The following is a 21,893-nucleotide window of genomic DNA, read 5'->3' on the forward strand; positions in this document are numbered from 1 at the left end:
CTATACATGGACAATAACCTATGAAATTGATTCTGCAAGAACTTTTACAAGTCAGCAGCTCACCATCTCTGCTATGAAACTGACCTAAGAACTTTATTCATATCTGTAGGTATAATGATCTTTTATTCACAAGAACTTTTTCTTTTTAATAAATCTTAGATTAATTATTAAGAATTGGCCGTAAGCATATATTTGGGTGAGATCTGAAATATTCATTGACTTGGTGGGGATGTGTCCGATTTCTTGGGATCGGTAGAACTTTATATATGGTGAATAAGATTTTAAGTAATCCTCACCAGATTTGACTTGGCTGTCTGGATGGGAGCCCAGGGCTGGATTGCTTTAGGGGAGCTGTATTTTTGGCTTTTTGGGTAAACAGTAAGGTATTGTAGAAGCTGTTTTGTTGCTGGCTTGGTGAATCTAATTATTAGAATAAACCACCAGTTTTGGGGATAGTCTGCCCCATTCTTTACAGTTTGCCCAGATTGAGCATTCTCAGAGTGATCCCTTCCAGCAACCACGGTCACAACATGGAGCCATGAAGCAAGGGCTAAAGCCTGATTTGGGCGTGGCTGATAATTCCCTGTCCGATGAAGAACGTTGCCAACTTCACTGAACGACTTTGAGTATTCTGACCTTTATCCTCCTGCCCCCCCTCTTGTCTGTGCCCCTCACTTGTTGTGACAATCTGAATTTAGTTTGTACAATGCTCGGGGCAAGGACTGTGTCCTGTCTTTTGTGTTTTGTGGAGGCATTTTACGCATTTCTGGGCACTCAAATAATCATCATCAGCTTTTGAATAGCCCCATCAGGGGACTGCACCTAAATCAACACTCCTGGAGTGTTTGGAGCGTACGTGTAACTCCAGCCTTTGCAAAAGACAGCAGCAGAAGCGAGTGAAAAAACAAGTGGCTGCATGGCTGGAGAAGAATCCTGTTTCCCACTCAGGTTTCAGAAGCTACCGTTCCCATTATTTTCGCAGGGCACTGACTGAGGGCTTGACTGTTTGGGGATAATGGGGAAGATTTCATAGGCACGCTCATTTGGTCTAGTTATTAATGTTCAGAGCTGCAGTCTCTGATTTTTTTGGATACAGTCTGAGAGTGTTAAATCAATGGAGGTGACCGAGTGCATATTCTCTGGAAATGGCAACACTTGTGGTTTAGATGTATTAATCCCATGAAAAACAAAAGCAGCAAACACTTCCCCAGTTCATAGACTTTCAGGCCATTATGGTTATCTGTCTCTCTAGGGTGTTTATATGCCATCCCCTCATTACTTTACAGTACCTCACAATCATCTAGTCTGATCTCCTGCATTACCAGGGCCAGAGAATTCCTGTGGTTGGACTAGGGTGCATTTTTAAGACAGTTTATCCTGATTTGAAGATATCAGGTGATGGAGAATCCACCACATCCCTAGGTGAATTGTTCCAATGGCGAATTACCCTCACTTTAAAAAGGAGCACTTTATTTCTAGTCTGAAATTATCTAGTTTCAGCTTCCAGCATTGGATCTTATTATGCTTTTTGCTTGCTAGATTTAAAAGCCCTTTTCTATCTGAAATCTTCTCCCCAGGTAGGAAGCTATAAACCATGATCAAGACCTCCTCCCACCACACCCAAATAACCTTCACTTTGACATGCTAAATAGACCAAGCAATCTAAACTCAGTTGCAAACAATCGCTTTACTCTCTAACAACAGCTTATTTTATTTACAGAACTGAAATACTAAGAATTCAGAGATCCTGAAATAAAAACCATTTGTGGTAGCAAGCCCTGTCAACTGCTTTATGTTTTTGCTAAAGTAAATAGCATCTTGTTTTCTAATAGGTAACATCTGATCCTTTCAGCAGAGTTATTTTTAAAACCCCCAAAGGGACTAATCCAGAGCTCAGGTTAAAAAATTTGAGGGAGGTCTTTAGCTTTCCTGGTCAGGTGGCTAGTGATAAATCAGATTTCACAGCTGGACGCTAAGAACTTTAAGGATGCTCTAGAGGATTACCTGGTGCTTGACCTGTCAACCAGTTTAACTACCTGTAGGCACTGGTTAAAAATTCTTCCTATTTTGCCTGGAACGCCGCCCCCTGCTGGGTGAATTACACTTCTTCCGTAGTCTGCACAGTGTCTGTGCACTGACAGCTTTGGCAATGCCCCTTGGCTTAATTCACTGTGGAAACCTCAGATGTCTGGGCCTGTATGAGGCACAAAAGCAGTATTTACTTGTGCAGGGACCAGCGAGATCATTCCATTTACTGCAAATATTACTGTAACAAAGACAAGACATGGGAAACTGACTGGCTTGGATCCCTTATTTTCATTAGCAGCCAGCCAGTTAAAACACATCCGTAATTAGGTTAGGGTGACCGCTAAACTATTGGCATTGAAGGCTTGAGCATGATAGATTGTGGGTATGCAAATCATCAAGAAGAGCACTGGCAGACAAACTGATGGCAGCAGAAACAGGTCAATTACTAAGGGTCAAAACAAGTGGCCTACATGTCACAAGTTAACAAAAATAAGGCTGTGATCTTGTCTAAAAAACCTTACAGACTAAGCAAGGTCAGATTCACCGCAAGTCCCAGGACAGGAGATCAGCAACGGAAAACACAGCTGCTGTAGGAAGTGGCATTGTTACTGCGCAAGCCAGGGAGATGGTATTGACTCAATGTTCCATGGGGCACGTTGTGTCCCTAGATGCTGTCTTTCAGATGAGCCAAAAAACAAAAGACCTTAACTAATCATGGCCATTTGAGATCCTGCAGCCCTTCTCACGTGAGTAGTGGCATTAACCCTGGCATCCTGGCCAAATTCAAGCTCTGCTAATTGCGTTTTTCTTCTTTAAAACTTTTCTGTAGTTTTAGCTGGATACAGTGATTTTCTCCCTACTTCCTGTACTAAACTGTTGCTATATTTTACCCCAGTGGTGGCAGCATTTCAAATTGGGGCTTAAGTGACGTCTGTAATATTGGGATTCTTATTATACATTGTGATTTTTTTTTATGTGCCATTTCAGAAATCCCAGCTCAAACGACGACTATTCCCATGATGTGTGTGTTTAAAGAGGAGCTATACTGCATGTGTGGGGTTGGCATCCAGCCGGCTCCAATGAAAAAAGAAAAAAGTTAGCTTCAACTTTCTGAAGCTGAACCTTGGACTCCTGCAGCTGCTCCCCTTATCCAGAGCTTTCTCGAGAAGGCTGGACGAAATAATGATGCAAGTTTCCTACCACTGGGAGAGTGACTGGAATAGCAGAGGTGCTGGCAACACCAGTAGAGCTGTGTGGTGCCCATGGACAATTGGGTTATCAAGAGCAACTGGATGGAACCAGGAGCGATGGCGGGGCTGTGTGAAGAAACTTGAACACTGACAGCTAGCCCTGAGAGTGGTGACTGGTGGGTACACTTTTCTGAGTGACAACGTGAAATCTCTCCTGCACCCTAGTGAGGGAATAAATGATTGCCCCTGAGGAATGAAAGGCTAGTGGACACATCAGGGGGAAGCAGGATGGAGGGAGCCCTGGTCACAGACGAGGTTTTCAGCTCAGTGTGGCATCTAGAGCCCTGATACACACAGATGTGGGGCTGGCAATGCTTTGAATCTGCAGTCACTGAACTGGATGGCTGGTCTGCTGTGAAAAGGACGTCAGGGTGGAGGACGCAGCTGAAGGGAGCACTGCTGCCTGCTTGCCCGTGGATTTTGTTAGCTGCCTCCGGGGCTGCTTGGGGGGCAATGGCGAGGAATAGGATATTGTGCTCTGCTCGACAGCTGGCGACAGCACTTGGGAATGGGCAGAGAATCCATAGTAGTGGCGTGAACGCAGCCCTTGCACAAGGCCAGCGAACGTCCATCTCTCCCTCCCCTCCTTCCCAGGACTCTTCCCATCCTGATCCCCCTCCTTTTCTCCCCAATTCTTCCTGTCTCTCCATTCCCTCTTTGGTCTCACAACTGGAACTGCGAACAGACGTTGTCCCTCAGCGTCAGAGGGTCAGATCAAGGCAAAAAGGAATTTCCATTCCCAACAGGCTAAGGTGGTTTCTACCCTAAAGGCCGAGTAACAGCCACTTCCTAGAAGCCAAACTGATATGCTCCCTCTCAGCCAGGCATGGGACATGTCTGCAGCAGGTCGTACATAATCCTCCCGGGCAGCCTTCAGCCCCTGCTCGCACAATCCCTGCTCCAGGCTGGGCGGTTCCTTTGAGCAGGGTGATGATACGAACACTGTGCAAAGAGTCTCCGGATCATGTAGCACATTTCTTCTCAAGATCCCAAAGTGCTTTCCAGACATTAACCCACCAGCGAGGTCGGAGAGTCAGTATCAGTGCGCCTGGTTCAGAGATGGCTCAAAGAAGCCCAGAGTGGTGCAAGGTAAATGCCACTGTCTTAAGCTATCCCTATTAGAAGGCGAACTATCCTTGCACATCTCCAGAGCTGGAAAGTCTACGCCTCTCCTTGGTAGCTTGTTTCACCGTCTAATTCTTTCAAACTATGAAGTTCTCCTGTCCCTAATGCTTAAGCTACATTTCATCTGCAACAGCTGATGCTGGAAATTTCTTGTTCTGGCCTCAGTGATTACTAAAAATAATTGGGCCTGGCCTTTATAAACATCCTGTTTGATATTTGCAGGTAGCCATTGTGTGTCACTGCAGCTGTCTTCTCTCCAGACTGATCATTCCCTTCTCAACCTTTCCCCAGGGTCCCATTGCTCTCATCTGAGCTCTCTTCAACCTTTCTAATCAATCTGTCGCTCATATAGAATTATATACATCGGGCTGAGATGTTCAAAAGCAACTAGTGATTTGGGGTCACTCTGTTTTTTGGGGCCCAGCTCAAAGCACCTTAATGAGGCTTGATTTTCACAAACTGCTCCCCACCTGCCTCTACAAGTTGGACACCCAAAATGACTAGTCACTTTTGAAAATCTTGGCACCTCCAGCCCTGGAGAGATGTTCTAATGTATACAGTATAAATGCAAAGCAATAACTAGTTAATAAAGCAGCAGCATTCAGCAATTCTGTATTAGCGATAGATGTCAGGCTCGGGTGAGTGTTTGGAGGCTAGTGTTCCTGGCTCATTAGAGACACTGCACACACTATAATGTAAGAGAATAATGCCAGGGTACTTCTTCCATCACTGTACAGGCCAAACCAAATCCACTGATCCATGCACCTCCAGGGGAGTGCAGGATCCAGAGTCAAACTCTGCAGCTTGGGCTCTTGTCCAGGAAAGACCAGAAACCAGATCTTAGTCAGCCATGTACTAGCCCGCGTCCACACTAGAGAGAGCTGAAGGGATCAGCTAACACAGGAGAGGAAGGGTTTTGTGTGTGGAGTCCAGTGGGGATGCAAATAATTCATGCTAAATTGCTAATGATGACAAACTCGGATTATCCCCTATATTTGCAGTTGTAGTGGATCGAGCCATGTAATCTCCATTTCCTTCTCCTCCCTCCCCAGCTCCCAGCATGGCTCCACCATGTAACCAAAGCTGGGCAAAGCACTTGCATTCAAGTACAAATCCCTCTGAAACTTGCCTAGTGTCTGGATTTCATTACAAAGGTAAAGCTCAAGGAGGACCTTGCTGTTAGGCAGGAGGCTCCTTTGTACTGAATCCAGGCCCTGTTTTAAACGATCCACAGTTTTACATCAAAATCATGTGACGCTAGCAGCTCTGCATGGTTTCAAAATGAAACTAGGTGAACCCCCCTGGCTTGGACTCTGTTTCACACCGAGATCTGGGGTCACCGGAACCTGCAACTCAAACCCAAGCACAGGGGACATGGATCCTGTGCAAATAAAAATGGAAGGACCTGGTTGTAAAGATCTCTGCGATAAGAAACTGCTGCAAGTCTGTTCATCCGCTAGGGTAGTGAGCATGATGTACGAACCTAGACAGGCAGAACTTTATCCAGCTCTATCCAGAAGGGGCTGCTTTGACAACAGTCACTGGAAATACTTTTAATTGCAAAGTCTGGGGGTGTTTGATCCAGGGATCTCTAGACATCTCCATACATCCAGGGATTTGGTCTGGCCCCATCTCTGTCTGTAGGCATCTATGTATTTAGGCTTGTGGAGGATGCCCATTGAAATTCTATCAGAGTGATGTTCTTATTATTAGCATAGAGTCTAGGATCCACAGTCACAAGCCTGGGCTAGGTGCTGATGCTGTACAATCACAGAACAAAGAGATGGTCCCTGCCCCTATGAGCTTACAATCTACGCACCTACCTTTAATCTTTACTCCCTGGCTTTACCCCTTTACACTTCTATATGAGTGTATGGTACCAAATTCACAGCCATGTAGAACTTTACACCCCACCAGCACCAATCACAGGTTCACAAAGACAGCTGGGACAGAACTCAGATCCTCCAGCTCCAAAAGCACAATCCTCTAACATAGGAAGATTTGCCACTGGCTGTTGGAAGTACAGGGCTTCTGACACACAGCCATCCTGACTCCATCCAGTAGAAGGCATTGGTCACACAGACACACTAGCCAGTACATTACAATATGAAGCTCTGGAGGCAAACTGTTCTGCAGCTGCAGTTCTAAGAGCTGCTTTCTCTCCTCCAGCCCTCGGCCAACAAGAGCAGAGATTCAAAGTCATAGTCTCTGGTCAGCGTTAACATTTAACAGGCAGAAAATACCCTGAGTGTGGCTGGTTTTACCCGCGGTGCACACACCTCTCGGGAGGAAGGCTCCAGGGCCAAAACGCCACTTGGATCCCAGCTCCCTCGAACCCCTTGAGGAGAAGCACTTTTACAAGTCTCCATTTACTGCACCAAGACCAAAGCTCTATTAAACACCACGGGAAACTGGCAGCCCTGGGAAGCCTGTTCTAGGTACATATTGCTGCCCACTGAACTGCTGCAATGTTGTAGCCACCTGGGGCTCACTGCCCACTCCCGCTCACCTTTCTGCAATGCAAATGCAACTTTGTGTGCCAGCGGCGATTAGCTCCACAGCACCAAAGAGCCGGCCGCCAGCCGGCTAAGCTGCGGCACGGTTACCACAGCCATCCATCCGTGAGAGCCCGCCGAGCAGCGGGACAGCAGAGCGTTCTGATGTCACTGCTTCAAATCCTGGGGACTGACAGCTGTCGCCATCTGGCGGCTGCTAAAGGGGGTCGACGTGAGAGAATGTAGAAGGTCTCGCCGCTGTTCCGAAGGGACAACTGTCCACAGCCCAAAAACCCAGTCGGTCGGTGCTAACAGGCAAGTCTCAAGAGAGCCCCTGGACTGGATAGGCCATGGAGACTGACCTGTCCTTTCCCGCCCCAAGCTGGCCTTTCCGGGCCAGGGCAGCTGGCCTGTTGGTGGAGCTCCGTCGGGGACACTTGCAGAACTGTGGCCTATGCTGCCTCCTGCTGAGAATTTCGTCTTCCAGACCCGACAGTCCGGCACCCCTCTTCTGTCCCCTGTATTCTGTTCAGTTCTGGGCCGTGGTCCCTCCCATCGCTGAGGGGATGGGGCCTTTTGTTCCCCACCTTCTCGGGATTTAAATAGACCGGCCCCTCCCATCGTCGCTGGTTTCACCAGCAGACGTTTAAGGCGCTCCTTACAAACAGCTCTCGGTCTAAGGTCTAGATCAGTGGTCTCCAACCTTTTTATGCCCAAGATCACTTTTTGAATCTAAGGGCAACCCAGGATCTACCCCACCCCTTCCCCAAGGCCCCACCCCTTCCCCAAAGCCCCACCGCGCTCACTCCATCCCCCCCCCCATCACTTGCTCTTCCCCACCCTCATTCACTTTCACCAGGCTGGGGCAGGGGGTTGGCATTCCTGAGGGGGTGCGGGCTCTGGGCTGGGGCCAAGGGGTTCACAGTGTGGGAGGGGGCTCTGGGCTGAGCCTGAGGCAAGGGATTGGGGTGCAGGAGGGGGTGAGGGGTGCAAGCTCTAGGATGGAGTTTGGGTGTAGGAGTGGGCTCTGGGCTGGGGCAGAGTGTGGGGGTACAAGAGCGGGTTTGGGGTGCTGGCTCTAAGAGGGGGGTCAGGGCTGGGGCTTGGGGTCCAGGAGGGGGGTCGGGGTGCAGGGGGGGCATGGGGTGCTGGCTCCAGGAGGGAGCTCAGGGATGAGGGTTGGGTGCAGCCTCCTGCCAGGCAGCACTTACCTCTGGTGGCTTCTGGTCGGCAGCAGGCGCAGTGAGGCTAAGGCAGGCTCCCTGCCTACCCCAACCCCACACCGCTCCTGGAAGGGGCCAATGTGCCCCTGGGGTGGGGGCAGGTGATTCTGCGCGCTGCCCCTCTCTGCAAGCATCGCCCCCTGCAGCTCTCCCGGCCAATGGGAGCTGCGGGGGCGGTGCTTGTAGCCAGGAGCAGCATGTGGAGGGAGACCCCTGCTCCCCCGGGGCCGCAGGGTTGCACTGGCCACTTCTGGGAGTAGCGTGGGGTTGCGGTAGGCAGGGAGTCTGGCATAGCTGCCTTAGCTGCAGCCACACTACGCCGCTGGAGATCGCGATCGACTGCGAGATCCTCTAGGACCACTCAGCCCTGCTCAGCTGACTAAACTGGAAAAGGCACCTTTTCGCCTGTGTAGACAGGCCAGGGAGGTCAAAGGGCAGTTCTTAGCTGGGTGAAGCACCTGTTGGTCCTACTGACATCAACGGACCGGTGAAGACATAACATCCTTCCAAACCAACTCACAAGCGCCTGACCCGAAAGCAACGGAAGTGGGACTCAAACTCAGCTCCCTGACTTCACACCAGTGAACCACACCTCTCTCAGCAAGCCCGCACCAAGCTGACTCAGGTACAGTCTTCAAAGAGGGAAAAGGTCTATTGGCCTAGTTCAAAAAATAACTAGATAGATTCATGGAGGATAGGTCCATCAATGGCTATTAGCCAGGATGGGCCGGGATGGTGTCCCTAGCCTGTTTGCCGGAAACTAGGAATGGGCGACGGGATGGCTCACTTGATGATTACCTGTTCTGTTCATCCCCTCTGGGGCACCTGGCATTGGCCACTGTCAGAAGACAGGATACTGGGCTAGACGGACCTTTGGTCTGACCCAGTCTGGCCGTTCTTATGATCACCCATCCCATCCCCCACTATTGCAGGATCACTCCCTTTGGAGTGTCTCTGGAGACTCTGTCCAAGCTGAATGTGACCAACTCTACAGACAGGAATTCCATCAGCTCCTCCGGCGTTCACCGGGCGACCGACCTCACTGCATCCAACTTACACCTCTTCCCGACTGCCCAGCCCATCTGCATTGCCCCAAAGATGGCTTCACGGCGTTCCTCTCACAGCCTGCAGGCCAGTGGGGACAGCCCCAGCAGGCTGCCGCGCTGCTCTGGAGACGCGGCTGTGCCACTGCAGCGTGCTGGCCCCACCCTGCCCTGCCTCACCTTGACAAGCAGCTCGTAGCGCGGAATCCTCTGCACAGGCTTGATCATCAGGTCCGACAGCGCTTGCTTCTCTTTGTTCTCCCGCATGTTTTGCTGCAGAACAGTGGGGAAGGGAGAGGGAGAGGGGGGGTCTCATCAGAAATGGGGCTAACGGCTCACAGGGACTGAACACCGCAGGGTCTGCGGCTGAGAACATAACGAGAGTCAGTGAGGCTTTCACACGGCCATCAAGAGAATCCAGCGTTATCACCACGAGCAGCAACAGGTTTGGAAGGGATATTAAACCTCGTCCTTCAGGGCTTCGCCAATCTGGAGCCAGTAGAGACCAGGATGAGAGCTAACGCGGGGGGCAGGTTACCCCACATCTCCCTGCTGCAGGGGTCCTTATGCTTTCCCCTGAGCATCCGATTCCGGCCACTGTCACTGGACTGGATGGACCTCAGGTCTGATCCTGTTGCTATGATCTGAGCCTTAGGACATGCTACAATCAGTCCCAGACCATGCACAAAACCACAGCTAGCTGGAGACTGCAGAGATAGCATCAAGATCCAGTACCTTGGGAATCCCCAGGCTAGAAACTCATCCTTGTCTCCACCACTGAAGACTGAACCAAGGAAGTGTGGCTAAATGGCTTGGGGGCATGGCCAGCCCCTCTGTCCCACTCCGAGCCTGCTAGCATCCCTGAGCCTGGCTAACAGAGACATAATGCCTCAGAGCTGATCTGTTGCATGTCCACAGGCCCTGTCTGCAGAGAACAATAATCTGGCTCCTACGGGGATCTCAGTGAGAATGAGCCCGGTCACTCCCATGGTGTCAGACTAGTGCTAGCAGCACAGGCCTGGGGTGTTGGAGCCGGAGAAGTTGGACGGGAAGGAAGAAAGTTCTTATTCAGACACAAGAGGCAAGATGCTCAGCTGGTGTAAAAGGGTGCAGCGGCAATAAAGTCAATGGAGTGACACTGATTCACATCAGCTGAGGATCTGGAGTGACACTGATTCACATCAGCTGACAATGTGGAGTGACATCGATTCACAGCAGCTGAGGAGCTGGCCCAAATATCTGCAATAAAAGAATCAGGAATATGGAAAAATCTGGCCAGATAAATGCAAATTTGTTCCCGCCAACGTTTTCTTTCCCATGCACCTCACCCCTATCAGAGTGCTCCAGCACGATGCCCCTTGAACCCCAGTCAATGGAGGGATGAGTCTGGCCGCTCATCTCTGGACATGCGTTAACTGTACCAACTGAGCTGCAGAACCAAATCAGCTGCTCAGCTGCCCCTGCCGGGATGGCAACCTACCTCCAGGAATTTCATAAAGGCCGGCCTCGCTTCCTTGGCTACTCTCACGGCATCCTTGGCGTTGAGGAAGTTATCGATGTATGCAGAATAAATGCTCACCAGGATGTCCTTGGAAAACTGGGGGAGCAAAACAGAGAGACCAATGATGGGGGGTCTTCCAGGACAAGAGGGCGGCTTTCTGTGAGCACACCATACAGAGAAAACCAGGGAACAAAACCACATGAGCAACCCTGGGGTTGGGAGGAGGGTCTGGAAAGGGCTGGAGAAGCAGAGTCCCCACCTTTGACTCTGAGCAGGGCCGACTGTGCCCTGCTTCACCCAGGCTTCCCATTCATCTGGTGACCTTCTCATCAGAGTTTGCTTCTGTGCTACAGACAATACGAATGTAAAGCTTAACATTAGTAAAGCCAAGTATTCACGGCAGTTGTGTACTGGGGGAGTTTCTGCCGGGGCTGAGCTAGAGCAGTGGTTCTCAACCAGGAGTCTGGGGTCCCCTGGGGGGGCCACGAGCAGGGTTTCAGGGGGTCCTCCAAGCAGGGCCAGCGTTAGACTTGCTGCGGCCCAGAGCAGAAAGCCGAAGCCCCACCACAAGGGGCTGAAGCCAAAGCCTGAACCACTTAGCTTCGCAGGGGCCCTATGGAATGGGGCCCCAGGCAACTGCCCTGCTTGCTAGCCAACAACTCTGGCCCAGGCTTTTATATGCACAAAACCAGTTGTTGTGGCACAGATGGGCGGTGGAGTTTTTATATCATGTTCGGGGGCCTCAGAAAGAAAAAGGTTGAGAACCCCTGAGCTAGAGCATGTCCTCTGGAGACCTGGTTCGTTTTCTAAGAGGACAGGGTAGATAGCCTTCCTCAACAATAACGTGTGTGTGTGTGTGTGCATATGTGTGTGTGCACATGTGTCTCTAGAAAGCACATTATGGATGAAATCTGGGCAGTCTGTGAGATGGGCTGATCACCTCATCTAACCTCCAGCTCTCTCCTTATTTACCTAGGAGCTTCCTGCTGCATTTGCCAGGGCTTGCCTGCCATGAAGCATGAATGTGAATTTCAAGACTGCTTGGAAGAATGGATGAATCGATTCCTAACTGGGGCGACGGAAGCTCCCTAAAAGTGTGGGGGGGGAGCCATCAATGCCCGAAATGTGACCCTGTCTCCCCCATGCCATCTCTTCCCCGAAGGCCCCACCCCGCCTCTTCCCCCCAGGCTCCACCCCCATGCTGCCTCTTCCCCCCAGGCCCTGCTCCCACACCACCTCTTCCCCCCAAGACACTGCCCCCCAACTTGCTCCCCTCTCCCCCCATCGCTCACCCTTTCGGCTGGTAAAAAGTGGTGGGGCCATAGCCCCCTGAACCCCTATTCTGGCACCCCTGTTCCTAACCCAATCCTACTTGTTGGCTGACTCAATGTACACTTTGTTAGATTGTTGCTGTGTTTGCCAGGTGGATAATTAATAACATTGCCAATCTCTCTCTCTCTCACACACATACACACACGCGTGCGCAAAGCCTGTGCCATCCAACTGTCAGCTGTTTCCAACCTGGCATCTCTTTGTCTTTCAAAACCTCCTTGTTTCTATTGCCCAAGCTGGCATGTGTAATCACAGAATCAGCTGTGCTTTAAAAGATCTGTGTTTGTACAGCACCTGGCACAATGGGGCCTGGTCCGTGAGTGGGGCTGGCAGGCACTGTGATAATATAGATAATTAATAATAATATTGGGGCTGCAGCACCTGGTCCATCAGGAAAGGCTGCTGAAGGGCTATTGGAAGCATTTGGGAAGACAGGGTTTCTGGCCCAAAAGCCTGGATTGTGTATCTAGCCATCCCCAGAAAGGAGGGTCTCATGGTTACGGTGGAGGAATTGGACTCAGAAGACCTGGCTCCTATTTCTGGCTCTGCCACCGGCCTCCTGTGTGACTTGGGTGAATCACTTAGGACCAACTGCTGAGACCCACAGAAGGAACGCAATGCAGTGGATCGGACAGCGTCATCTCTAGGGCTTCTTCTGCCCCCTTCTTTACCCTGACCCTTCAGCAGGAACAATGGCTGACTAGAGGTGTATCGTCCAATAACAGTCTCCGTTCCCCCGGGATACAGTGATGAACGTCAGATAATTCTATATGGATCAGACGAACACTGAGCATCAGATGCTGCTGCCGATCCGTGAGCGACCGCGGCTGGTACTCAGCAGTGATGCTAGAGGGGCACATTGCCAGAGCTGTGTAGAACTGGATTAGCACAGGGCCCTGTGGGACTGGATTGAGGACGGGAAGATGGACTCAGATATTACAGTGACGGGGCCATAGCTAGACAGAACAGCAGATTGCATGTCAAGATTGAGGTGCATTGGCAGAGCTGGGGGGTGCAAGATGGCACAGGGCAGGATTGGGGTGAACTGACATAGCTGGGGTGCAGGATGGCACTGGGTTAGATTGGGATGCAGTGGCAGAGTTGGGGGCAGGATGGCACAGATCAGGGTTGGGGTGCAGCAGTAGAGTTGGGGGCAGGATGGCATAGGTCAGGGTTGTGGGGCAGTGGCAGAGTTGGGGGCAGGATGGCACAGGTCAGGATTGGGGTGCCGCAGCAGAGTGGGGGGTAGGATGGCACAGGTCAGGATTGGGGTGCAGCAGCAGAGTTGGGGGGCAGGATGGCACAGGTCAGGATTGGGGTGCAGCAGTAGAATTGGGGGGCAGGATGGCACAGGTCAGGTTTGAGGGGCAGTGGCAGAGTTGGGGGCAGGATGGCATAGGTCAAGGTTGTGGAGCAGTGGCAGAGTTGGGGGCAGGATGGCACAGGTCAGGGTTGGGGTGCATCAGCAGAGTTGGGGGGCAGGATGGCACAGGGTAGGATTGGGGTGCAGCAGCAGAGTTGGGGGGCAGGATGGCATAGGTCAAGATTGGGGTGTATTGACATAGCTGAGGTGGAGGATGGCACAGCGTTAGATTGGGGTGCAATGGCAGAGTGGGGGAAGGATGGCACAGGGTAGGATTGGGGTGCAGCGGCAGAGTTGGGAGGTTTTCCAGCCCCCCCACCTTTCAAGAAGCTGCTGGCTCCTCCACAGGGGATGGGAAAGCAGTCATCCCAGAGGCCCAGCACTCCTGATGCAGGGTTCTGGATCAAACCCAGACTGTTTGATCCTCTAGAACTGATGAGCAAATCCCACCCACCGCTCAGTTCCCCAGCACATGCTTCGTTACGATACAGTAGGGGATGTGAGTCAAAGATATTAAAGTCAGAAGGGACCACTCCAACATCTAATCCGAGCTCCTGCTTAACGCAGGCCACAGAATTTCCCTGAACTGATTTGTGCGTCATGTCCAATACCGGTAGCTGAACCAGAACATACATTTTAAGAAACATCCAACTTTCTGATTTGAAGATTTCTGGTGATGGAGAAGCCATCATGACCATTGGTAAATTGTACCAGGAGTTAATTACCCTCAGTGTTCAAAATTAGCATCTGATTTCCAGTCTGAATTTGGCTAGCTTCAAAGGCCAGCCAATGGATTGTGTCTGTCTTTGTCTCCTAGACTGAAAAGGCCAGTATAAACCTGGAAGGCAGAACATCAGTACAGATACTCTGTCTAGATTGCCTCTAGAGGAGGAATCAGAAGAGGGTGAAAGAAGATCTGGGAAAAAACTTCCTGGTCACTCCTACAGACGTTGTGCAGACCTGTTTGTGGCTAGAGAATCTGAAGCCCAAGGACGAAGTGATGGTAAAGGATGCAGTACGAAACCTGGTAAAAGGGCAGAGCAGGCGAGGAGATTCCAATTCTGCAACAAGACGGTGATGTCAGACCTGTCTTAGTGTCAGTCATGAACTGAACGAGGCCAGACTGCACTTTTGGGGCCAGATACCCCCAGACTAAGAAGCTGTCAAGACAGTGAGAATGACTGCGATTACACTGCGGAACACTGTTCTGGGTAACATCCCATCCCCGAAATGGCGAAGAAGTGTGGCAGTTAGTGGTGCCTGTATTGCTATACTGGGAAGTTTATGATGTCAGGCATGATCACAGAGGGCATTCTGGAGACAGGAGCACTCTTGAGGTTATGAGGTGAAACTGTTACTGGCCCATGATGGGTAGCGACATGCAATTGTAGATCTGTCAGTGCAAACGATATGCCCTAGCCAAGGATGTGTTTCCACCCACCCGAGCCCCTTTGACCTGTACTAACATGATTGCTCCAATGGAGATCCTAGTGATGTACTAAACACAGCTAGAGAGAGATCTTCAGAGGGGTATAAGAACATATTGATTCTCACGGGCATGTCTACCTAATTCACCGTCGCTGTTCCAATTAGAAACCAGACAGCGCGAACAATGGCCAAAGCCCTCATAAAACACTGGTTCGTGTACTATGGTTGTCCGGCAAGGTTACACTCAGATCAGGGGAGGAATTTTGAGTCAGAAGTGATATCTGAATTGTGCTAACTGTATGGCATAGCTGAAAGCCGAACAACACCCTGTCACCTGCAAGGAAACGCTCAGTGTGAGAGGTTTAACTGGACAATTCACAACATGCTAAGAACACTCCTGCCTGAAACAAAGCGAGCCTGGCTGGAACATCTCCCTGTGCTGGTGTTGGCCTATAACAGCCATGCCCATTCATTGACGGGTTACGCTCCTTTTATCTCATGTTCGGGAGAGATCCCAGGTTGCCATTAGATATTCTGGACAAAAAGGGCCCTGAGGAGGATGAGGTGACCAATTTTGATGAGCGGTTAAGAGGTCACCATGACAGGCTGAAGACAGCCTGTGAAGTTGTTCTCAATTAAACTAAAGACAGAGCCCAACGTAGGAAAAGGACTTTTGATTGCAAGTCCAGTGGGGCTCTCATCACGCCTGGTGACCGTGTACTAGTTCATAACCATAGACACAGCGGGTGCTATAAAATACAGAACAAGTGGGAATCGAATCCTCACATTGTAGTCACTCACAATAATCCCAAGCTGCCAGTTTACATTATCAGGCCTGAACAGAGTAGTACGCAGGGACCAGCTAAAACATTGCACTCTTAGTCTGATCAGGTACCATAGCAGGCATAGATCAGCATGCCCTGAGGAAACTGAAACCAATGCGGGGGGATAGTTCTAGCCACACAAACCGAATACTGAGGGGAACAAAGTGGGGGAATGGCCAGATCCCTCAAACTGATCCAGTGTTACCCGGGTGAGGGGCATAGAAAATATGGGTAATGAACGAGCAGTCTTAAGAAGGTCCCAGAGGGCTAGGAAGGGTGTACGGCCTGTTAGAGGTAGAGATGCTTACGTTATTGGTTCTGTTTAGTGTTTTAATGAATATTAGCATGTATCGTATAAAGAAGTGGACATGGAACGTTACATATGTTCAGTGTTCTTTTGTTAATTGTTAATGTTTTTTATCTAACACGATGCTGGTGAATATTGTCGGTATGGGGCCTGGATGTGCTGGTGTGAACATTCTGGCTGTGGCGTAATTTTAGCAAGGGGGGCAGGGGGGGAGACTGTTGGCCCCTGACTGAAACTTAGTGGGGTTTTTTGGTTGGCTAGCTCCCAGTACTAAAAGAAAGGGGAAGGGCTGATGAGAAATCGAAAGTCCCCAGGGCCAATGGGGAGAGGCCAATGCACCAGCTCAGCTTGTTTGACAGGGCAGACAGGGCAATGAGGCAGACAAGAGCACGGGGTCCCGACCTCTGTATGAGCTGGAGCCTCCTGGGCAGAGCGGGGCAGAGCTAAGGAGAGAGCAGCCAGAGGCAGAGGGCCAGAGGAGCAGCGGCCGCGCTGAGCAGAGTGGAGCTGGAGCCTGGGGCAGTCCGGAGCCGGGTGTCGTGAGCAGTTGGGGAATGTGAAGGGGGGGACCCTGGGCAGCGGGCCCAGCGCAGGGAGACGCCCCCCAGCCAAGCGGTCTGGCAGGCCGGATTCGGAGGGGGATCGTTACCCCAACGGGGCGGGGGCGATGCTGGGAAGAAGGGCCCTGCCACCTAGGGCTTGAGGGCGTGTGGCCACCACCAGAGCAAGTGTCCGACCCACGGCATCCCTGCAGCACAGCCAGGGCCTGGGCAGGAGGCTGGGTCGTGTGAGGAGCAGACTGTGAACTGCCCTTACAGAGACTCTGGTTGCGATGTCCCCGTGCCCCCGAGCGGGGTGACGTGTTTTCCTTTCACCTTTTCCATTTTTTAAAATTGGTTGTTGTTTAATAAATTGTATTTGCTTTGAACTATATGCAATGATCAGTGGGTCAGGGAAACATCCAGTGTGGAGAGAGCACCCCCGAGTGGGGACACCCTCGCCCCTGTCCTAGCTCCCACAACAAGATTGGGGGTCAAACCCCACCAGGAATCATGGGCCTTTAAACTCCACCTCTTTGCCTCTGTAGCTGCTCCCCCTGGGCAATGGCCCTGCACTCTCATAACATGAAATATGGCTGTAGTAGCTCCAGTAAATTACGGACACACAGATCTTGGGCTCCGGAGCACTACAACTGGGTGGGAACACCTGCTCCCCCTCCCCAGAGCAAGAGCTGCCACCTGGCAAGCAGCTGTGCAGTGTTTCTCTCCTCCCTGGCTCAGATGCAGTTTGATTTTAAACAGCATCAGAGAGGCGGTTGGGAGATGTTCCGAAGTCTAGCGTTAGCCCAAGCAAGGCAACCCTTAGCGCTGCGTGGTTTCCAGCTGGCCCAAGCAGCGTGGCTTCAAACAGCCCACAGCGGTCACAAGCTCAATTGGCTCCTGGATATAGCATGGTTCTGCTCCTGCCAAAATCAAGGAGAGGGCTGAAAAAGGGATTGGGTTTGGGATGGAGCACTAGGCCAGGCTTGCCTCTCGTGTGTGCCATCCCATTACCGCTCCTCCCCAGCATTGTATCTCTTCCTCAAGGCAAGGCTTGGAGCAAGAGCCTTTATACAGCTCCCTTAATCCAAACACACCCTCCCCCCCGCCCCCCCAGCACTTTGCTTCTTCACTTCAGCTGCAGGGGGGATTCAGAGAATGTCTTCAGCAAAAGCTGGATCTTGGCCAGGACACCAGGTTTACTATCCCCACAAAGGGTCAGGAGCTGTGGTTCTAGGTCTTATTCCAAATACCAGCCCCCGCTTTGTCCCCTGAGTCGTCAGTCTCACCTGATCTAAGTGAGTATAGAACACCACCAGGTCACAACGACAGGACCAGAACCTCAGCCCAGCTCCACTGGCTTCAATTCAATGATCTGATTATGGGTCAAATCTTCAGCTGGAAGTTGAGCCAGTGCCACCGGCTTCAGATCAGCTGCACCAAGGGACGCTGGCTGAGGAACAGGCCATATAGTGTTTTGCACCCATTCTGCACAGATGTAAGTGGCAGTACAGGGTGCAAGGTGGTGGAAAAAACAGCCCAACTCGTCCAGTAACACTCTTCCACTCCCTGGAAGCTGGTTTACTACTAACATTCTGTGGTTCTTGTCTTTCCACTTAAAGGTTCCCCACCCAAGCACTTGAACAGAGCCTGCTTAGCGCAGGAAGGACGGCAAGAGAAACCAAAGCCGTGTGTGGACTGTGACCCGGGGGGAGGGCAGGCACACAGTGCGTTCACACACTGGCAGCTGCCTCATGCCCTGAGCTTCCTCTAACCCATAGAACAGCTCATCAGCACCCTCCCCAGGATACTTCAGCCTGACAGATTGCACACCACCATCACTGTGATTCATGCAGTCGCTGAGATCGTGAAGGGGATAAATCCATGCGGAATCTTCACTCCCTTTTTAGTGATGCGGTGATCACCCATTCAAGCACTGCGGATGCCTCCTTGATGCCTTCTCCAATGCCTGCTCGAAAGCAGTTTTGGGGACTTCGTAACATTCCTGCCTGAGGCTGGGCACTGAGCAGTAGCCAGACCGCTCCAAGGCAATAGATCCGTATCTGCTGTTGATTTTAGCTTGTCCAAAATGAAAGAACAGCAACCGAGAATCCTTCAAAATAGAGACAAGGCACATGGCACAGTCAATGCCCTAGTGACAAGGGCACCAGGGCAAGGAACTATGTTTCTACAGCTGCTGGCCTTTGCTTTCTGAGCAGCCTCTCACTTTTTCCGGGTTGAGAGGTAATCAATATGCTGAAGGGGCTGGTTATTAAAGATGAAAGACCTTGCTTGACATCAGCATTAAAATATGTATTTAAAAGACAATTCCCCTTTCAAAATCACAACCCGCAAAAGAGTCCTTAGCGCTCTACAGTGCTAAGAATCCTTAGCGCTTTAAAGTTCTGTACAAACACCAACTAATTAATCCCAACAACCATGGGATGGAGGCATTCGGCACCCCATTGCCCACACACACACACCTCCAAAATGCTGACACTACACACACATCCCAGGACAGAATCTCAGTTGGAGTGAAGCGGGAATGCTCCGCTGACTACAATGGCATTATGCCGGTTGACATCAGCTGAGGTTGCAGATTAAAGCCACCAAACCCCAATATGTACTTAGGAACACAGCCTCATTCACATAAGCAACCACAGAGTTTCAGGTCAGAAGGGACCATCAGATCATCTGTCTGATCTCCTATCACAGGCCACTAAACACCACCCCACAGACACATGCCAAGCCCTGCGACGAAATTAGACCAAAGTATTACAGCCCTCAGGAGACTGAAGTTGTGTGCCACAGGTAGAGAACAGAAAAGACCAAGTTGCCTCAATGCCTGAGGCCCCTCTGTGACAGAGGGCCCCCATTTTAGGCTTCGTTGCTTTGGCACATTGCCCTTTTGGAAGAGAAGACCAATGCATTTGGACCTCCATGGGTTGCCTAGAGAAGCCTCCCAGGATCAGCTGGCGGAACCAGCGAGACTTGGTCCTCCAGCAGCTAGAAAAGCTGGGAGCAGGCAGAGGCCAATCAAGGCCCAGCAGGCCACATAAAGAAGGCTGGCTACTACTCCCAAAGGCCAGTTCTGGTTGAGGCTGTGATGGGAGAGATAAGCTCTTCTTGACTTAACCCAAGAAGCCTGGCTTGGCTGGGGGGGCTCAGTGACACTATTTTGGTTGGCTCAGCTAAGGACTATCGTGTTATGTTATGGACTTTAATGCCTAGGTGGCCATACTGACTCAAGTATCAATTTATTTCCTGTAAAATTAAGGCGAACCCACTCCAATGCATGCCCTGCCTCAGGTGTGTCTGGAACATTTTCCAACCCACATGTGAATGCACACCCACTTGCTGCTTAGAATGTCTGCAATGCTAACACTGTGATGCCTCCAAGTCACTACTGTCCGGCCCTGTGGTGAACTGAGCCTCCCGCTCTTTGGCTAAACTCTACATTTTATAAACTCTCCCACTCCCCACTCCCACTTGTCTGTTTCGTCCACCTGTTGTGTCCTGTCTGATGTCTTCTTCATTCCACTGTTTGAACGGCACCTAGCACAAGTGGGGCCTGATCCTTCCTTAAGCTCGTAGGCACTCTGGAGATAAAAATACTAGAAAAGAAAAGGCTCCACACTTGCGTGAAAGATGCACACCACACTCCAACTCGTTCACATCTTCGCATAAGCACAACCATGTGCTCTGAACACACACAGCACTGCCCTTGAACACGCAGCTACACCAAAACACAACTCTTCTGCCACACAAACACGAGCAAAATCAGACCCCCATCAAACACCCACTGACACATACTCCTCACCCAATACGGAACGTCTGCCCAGCATCACTGCTCACAGGGCAGAATTATAAGTAGTGAAGGTCACCCTGGACTTCCCACCTCAACTGTGCTTCGTTCACGGCAGTGACTAGTCATGTGCTGGGAGGAGATGGTGAAAAAATTAATAGCCCAAGCCTTCCTGCGATGGTTGCCATCGGCGTTCCTGTTCTGGAGAGCCACAGGCAATCTCGCCAGCCACTGCACCATCTGTGCCCCTCAGCATCACACTAATCAAGGCATCCGTCATCCAGGCCATGTTTATTACTGACGTGACACTGCTGTCAGGGCCCCAGCTGAGCCAGCTTGCTCTGCCTTGAACTTGTCTCGTTCTCCTTTATTACTGAGTGGTGTCTCCCCAGTCCCGTCTGCACAATCCTCCACCATCGTCTCCAGCTAAACAGCAGAGCTCTGTGACAGCCCCATGGGCATTGTGCAGTTCATTAGGTGAGAGGCTAGAATGCCAGCATCCGTCTGGTTTCCATTTTAATTGCCAGGGACAGAGTGTGCATTAAACCCAGCTTGATTGAATCATTAGAGTCTGCTCATCCATGCTCATGTATCAGAGAGGCAGCTGCTGTGGGAATCAGGCAGGGGCTGCATAGGCCCCTGTGCACTAGCCATGAGGCCAGTGGGAAGGGAACGCTGCGTGAAGAGGCTGACTCAGAAATGATCGGGATGGCATGGGGCTGTATGCAACCCATGCTGAGAGAGTGGCTGACTGTGCAGAGACCTCCCCCATGCCCTCAGCCAGCCTGCCGCCTTGTCCTTGCTCCGTGGTGGGCTCCCTTTGGAAGGACAGCGCCCCAGCATACCAGTCAGAGCTGCTCGGTTTACAGCATCCCTTCCCGAAACAAGGGTAACTCTCTGGTGGCATAGGTTTTGCGTTCTCCCTTTCAGTCTTAAGGCTCTCCGGATTACCGGTATTTGTTATCTGTACTGCAGCAGCGCTGAGAGGGCCCCCACGGAGATCAGGGCCCCACTGTGTTAGGAGCTGTACATCCACACAATGAGAAGAGAGACAGACCCTGCCCCAAAGAGCTTGCAGTCTAGCCAGACAGGCCACCCACTCACAGTGGGGCGTGCCAGCAGGGTCTCACTGCTGAATCTTTATGGGAGGCTACGCTGCCCCTCCAGCAGCACTATCTTTGGGATGAGGCACTAGTGCCCAGTCTACCCAAATGGCACCATGATTGGCAATAAGCCCCTTGTGGCCTGCACACTTCTCTGCTGCCAGGCAGCCTTGCTTGCAAAGAGGCTTCTGTAGGAACAATCTGTCTCACCAGCCTGTGCATGAAAGATCAGGATTCAGGACCAGGGCTCGGTACTTTTCTCCTCAGGCTGGCACAGAGTCATGGATCCCAAGGCCAAAAGGGAACCCCGTAATCTTTTGGTCTGACCTCCGGCATAACACAGGTCACAGAACTCTAGAAGTCATGGAAGCCCTGTGGCAGAGCGCCTCCTGCTGATCTGTAGCAAGCCCTGCAGGGTGACCACTGTTGGGACTCCAGAGCAGTGGTTCTCAAACTTATTTGATTGCGCCCCCCCGCCCCACACTTCTTTATGTCTGCAGCTGTTTACGTCCCTGAAGTACATATAC

General features: G+C 51.2%; 1 protein-coding gene across 1 annotated transcript in view; it reads right to left on the minus strand.

Moving 5' to 3' along the window:
- The window catches only part of ARHGEF17 (Rho guanine nucleotide exchange factor 17), a 254,528-nt gene that overhangs the window by 47,932 nt on the left and 184,703 nt on the right, over window positions 1-21,893 (minus strand). Inside the window, 2 exon segments of the mRNA XM_043504045.1 lie at window positions 9,345-9,437; window positions 10,645-10,761. Coding sequence (XP_043359980.1) covers window positions 9,345-9,437; window positions 10,645-10,761 — 210 coding nt within the window.

Source organism: Dermochelys coriacea, chromosome 1 (genome assembly GCF_009764565.3).
Source record: "Dermochelys coriacea isolate rDerCor1 chromosome 1, rDerCor1.pri.v4, whole genome shotgun sequence".
Lineage (NCBI taxonomy): Eukaryota > Metazoa > Chordata > Testudines > Dermochelyidae > Dermochelys > Dermochelys coriacea.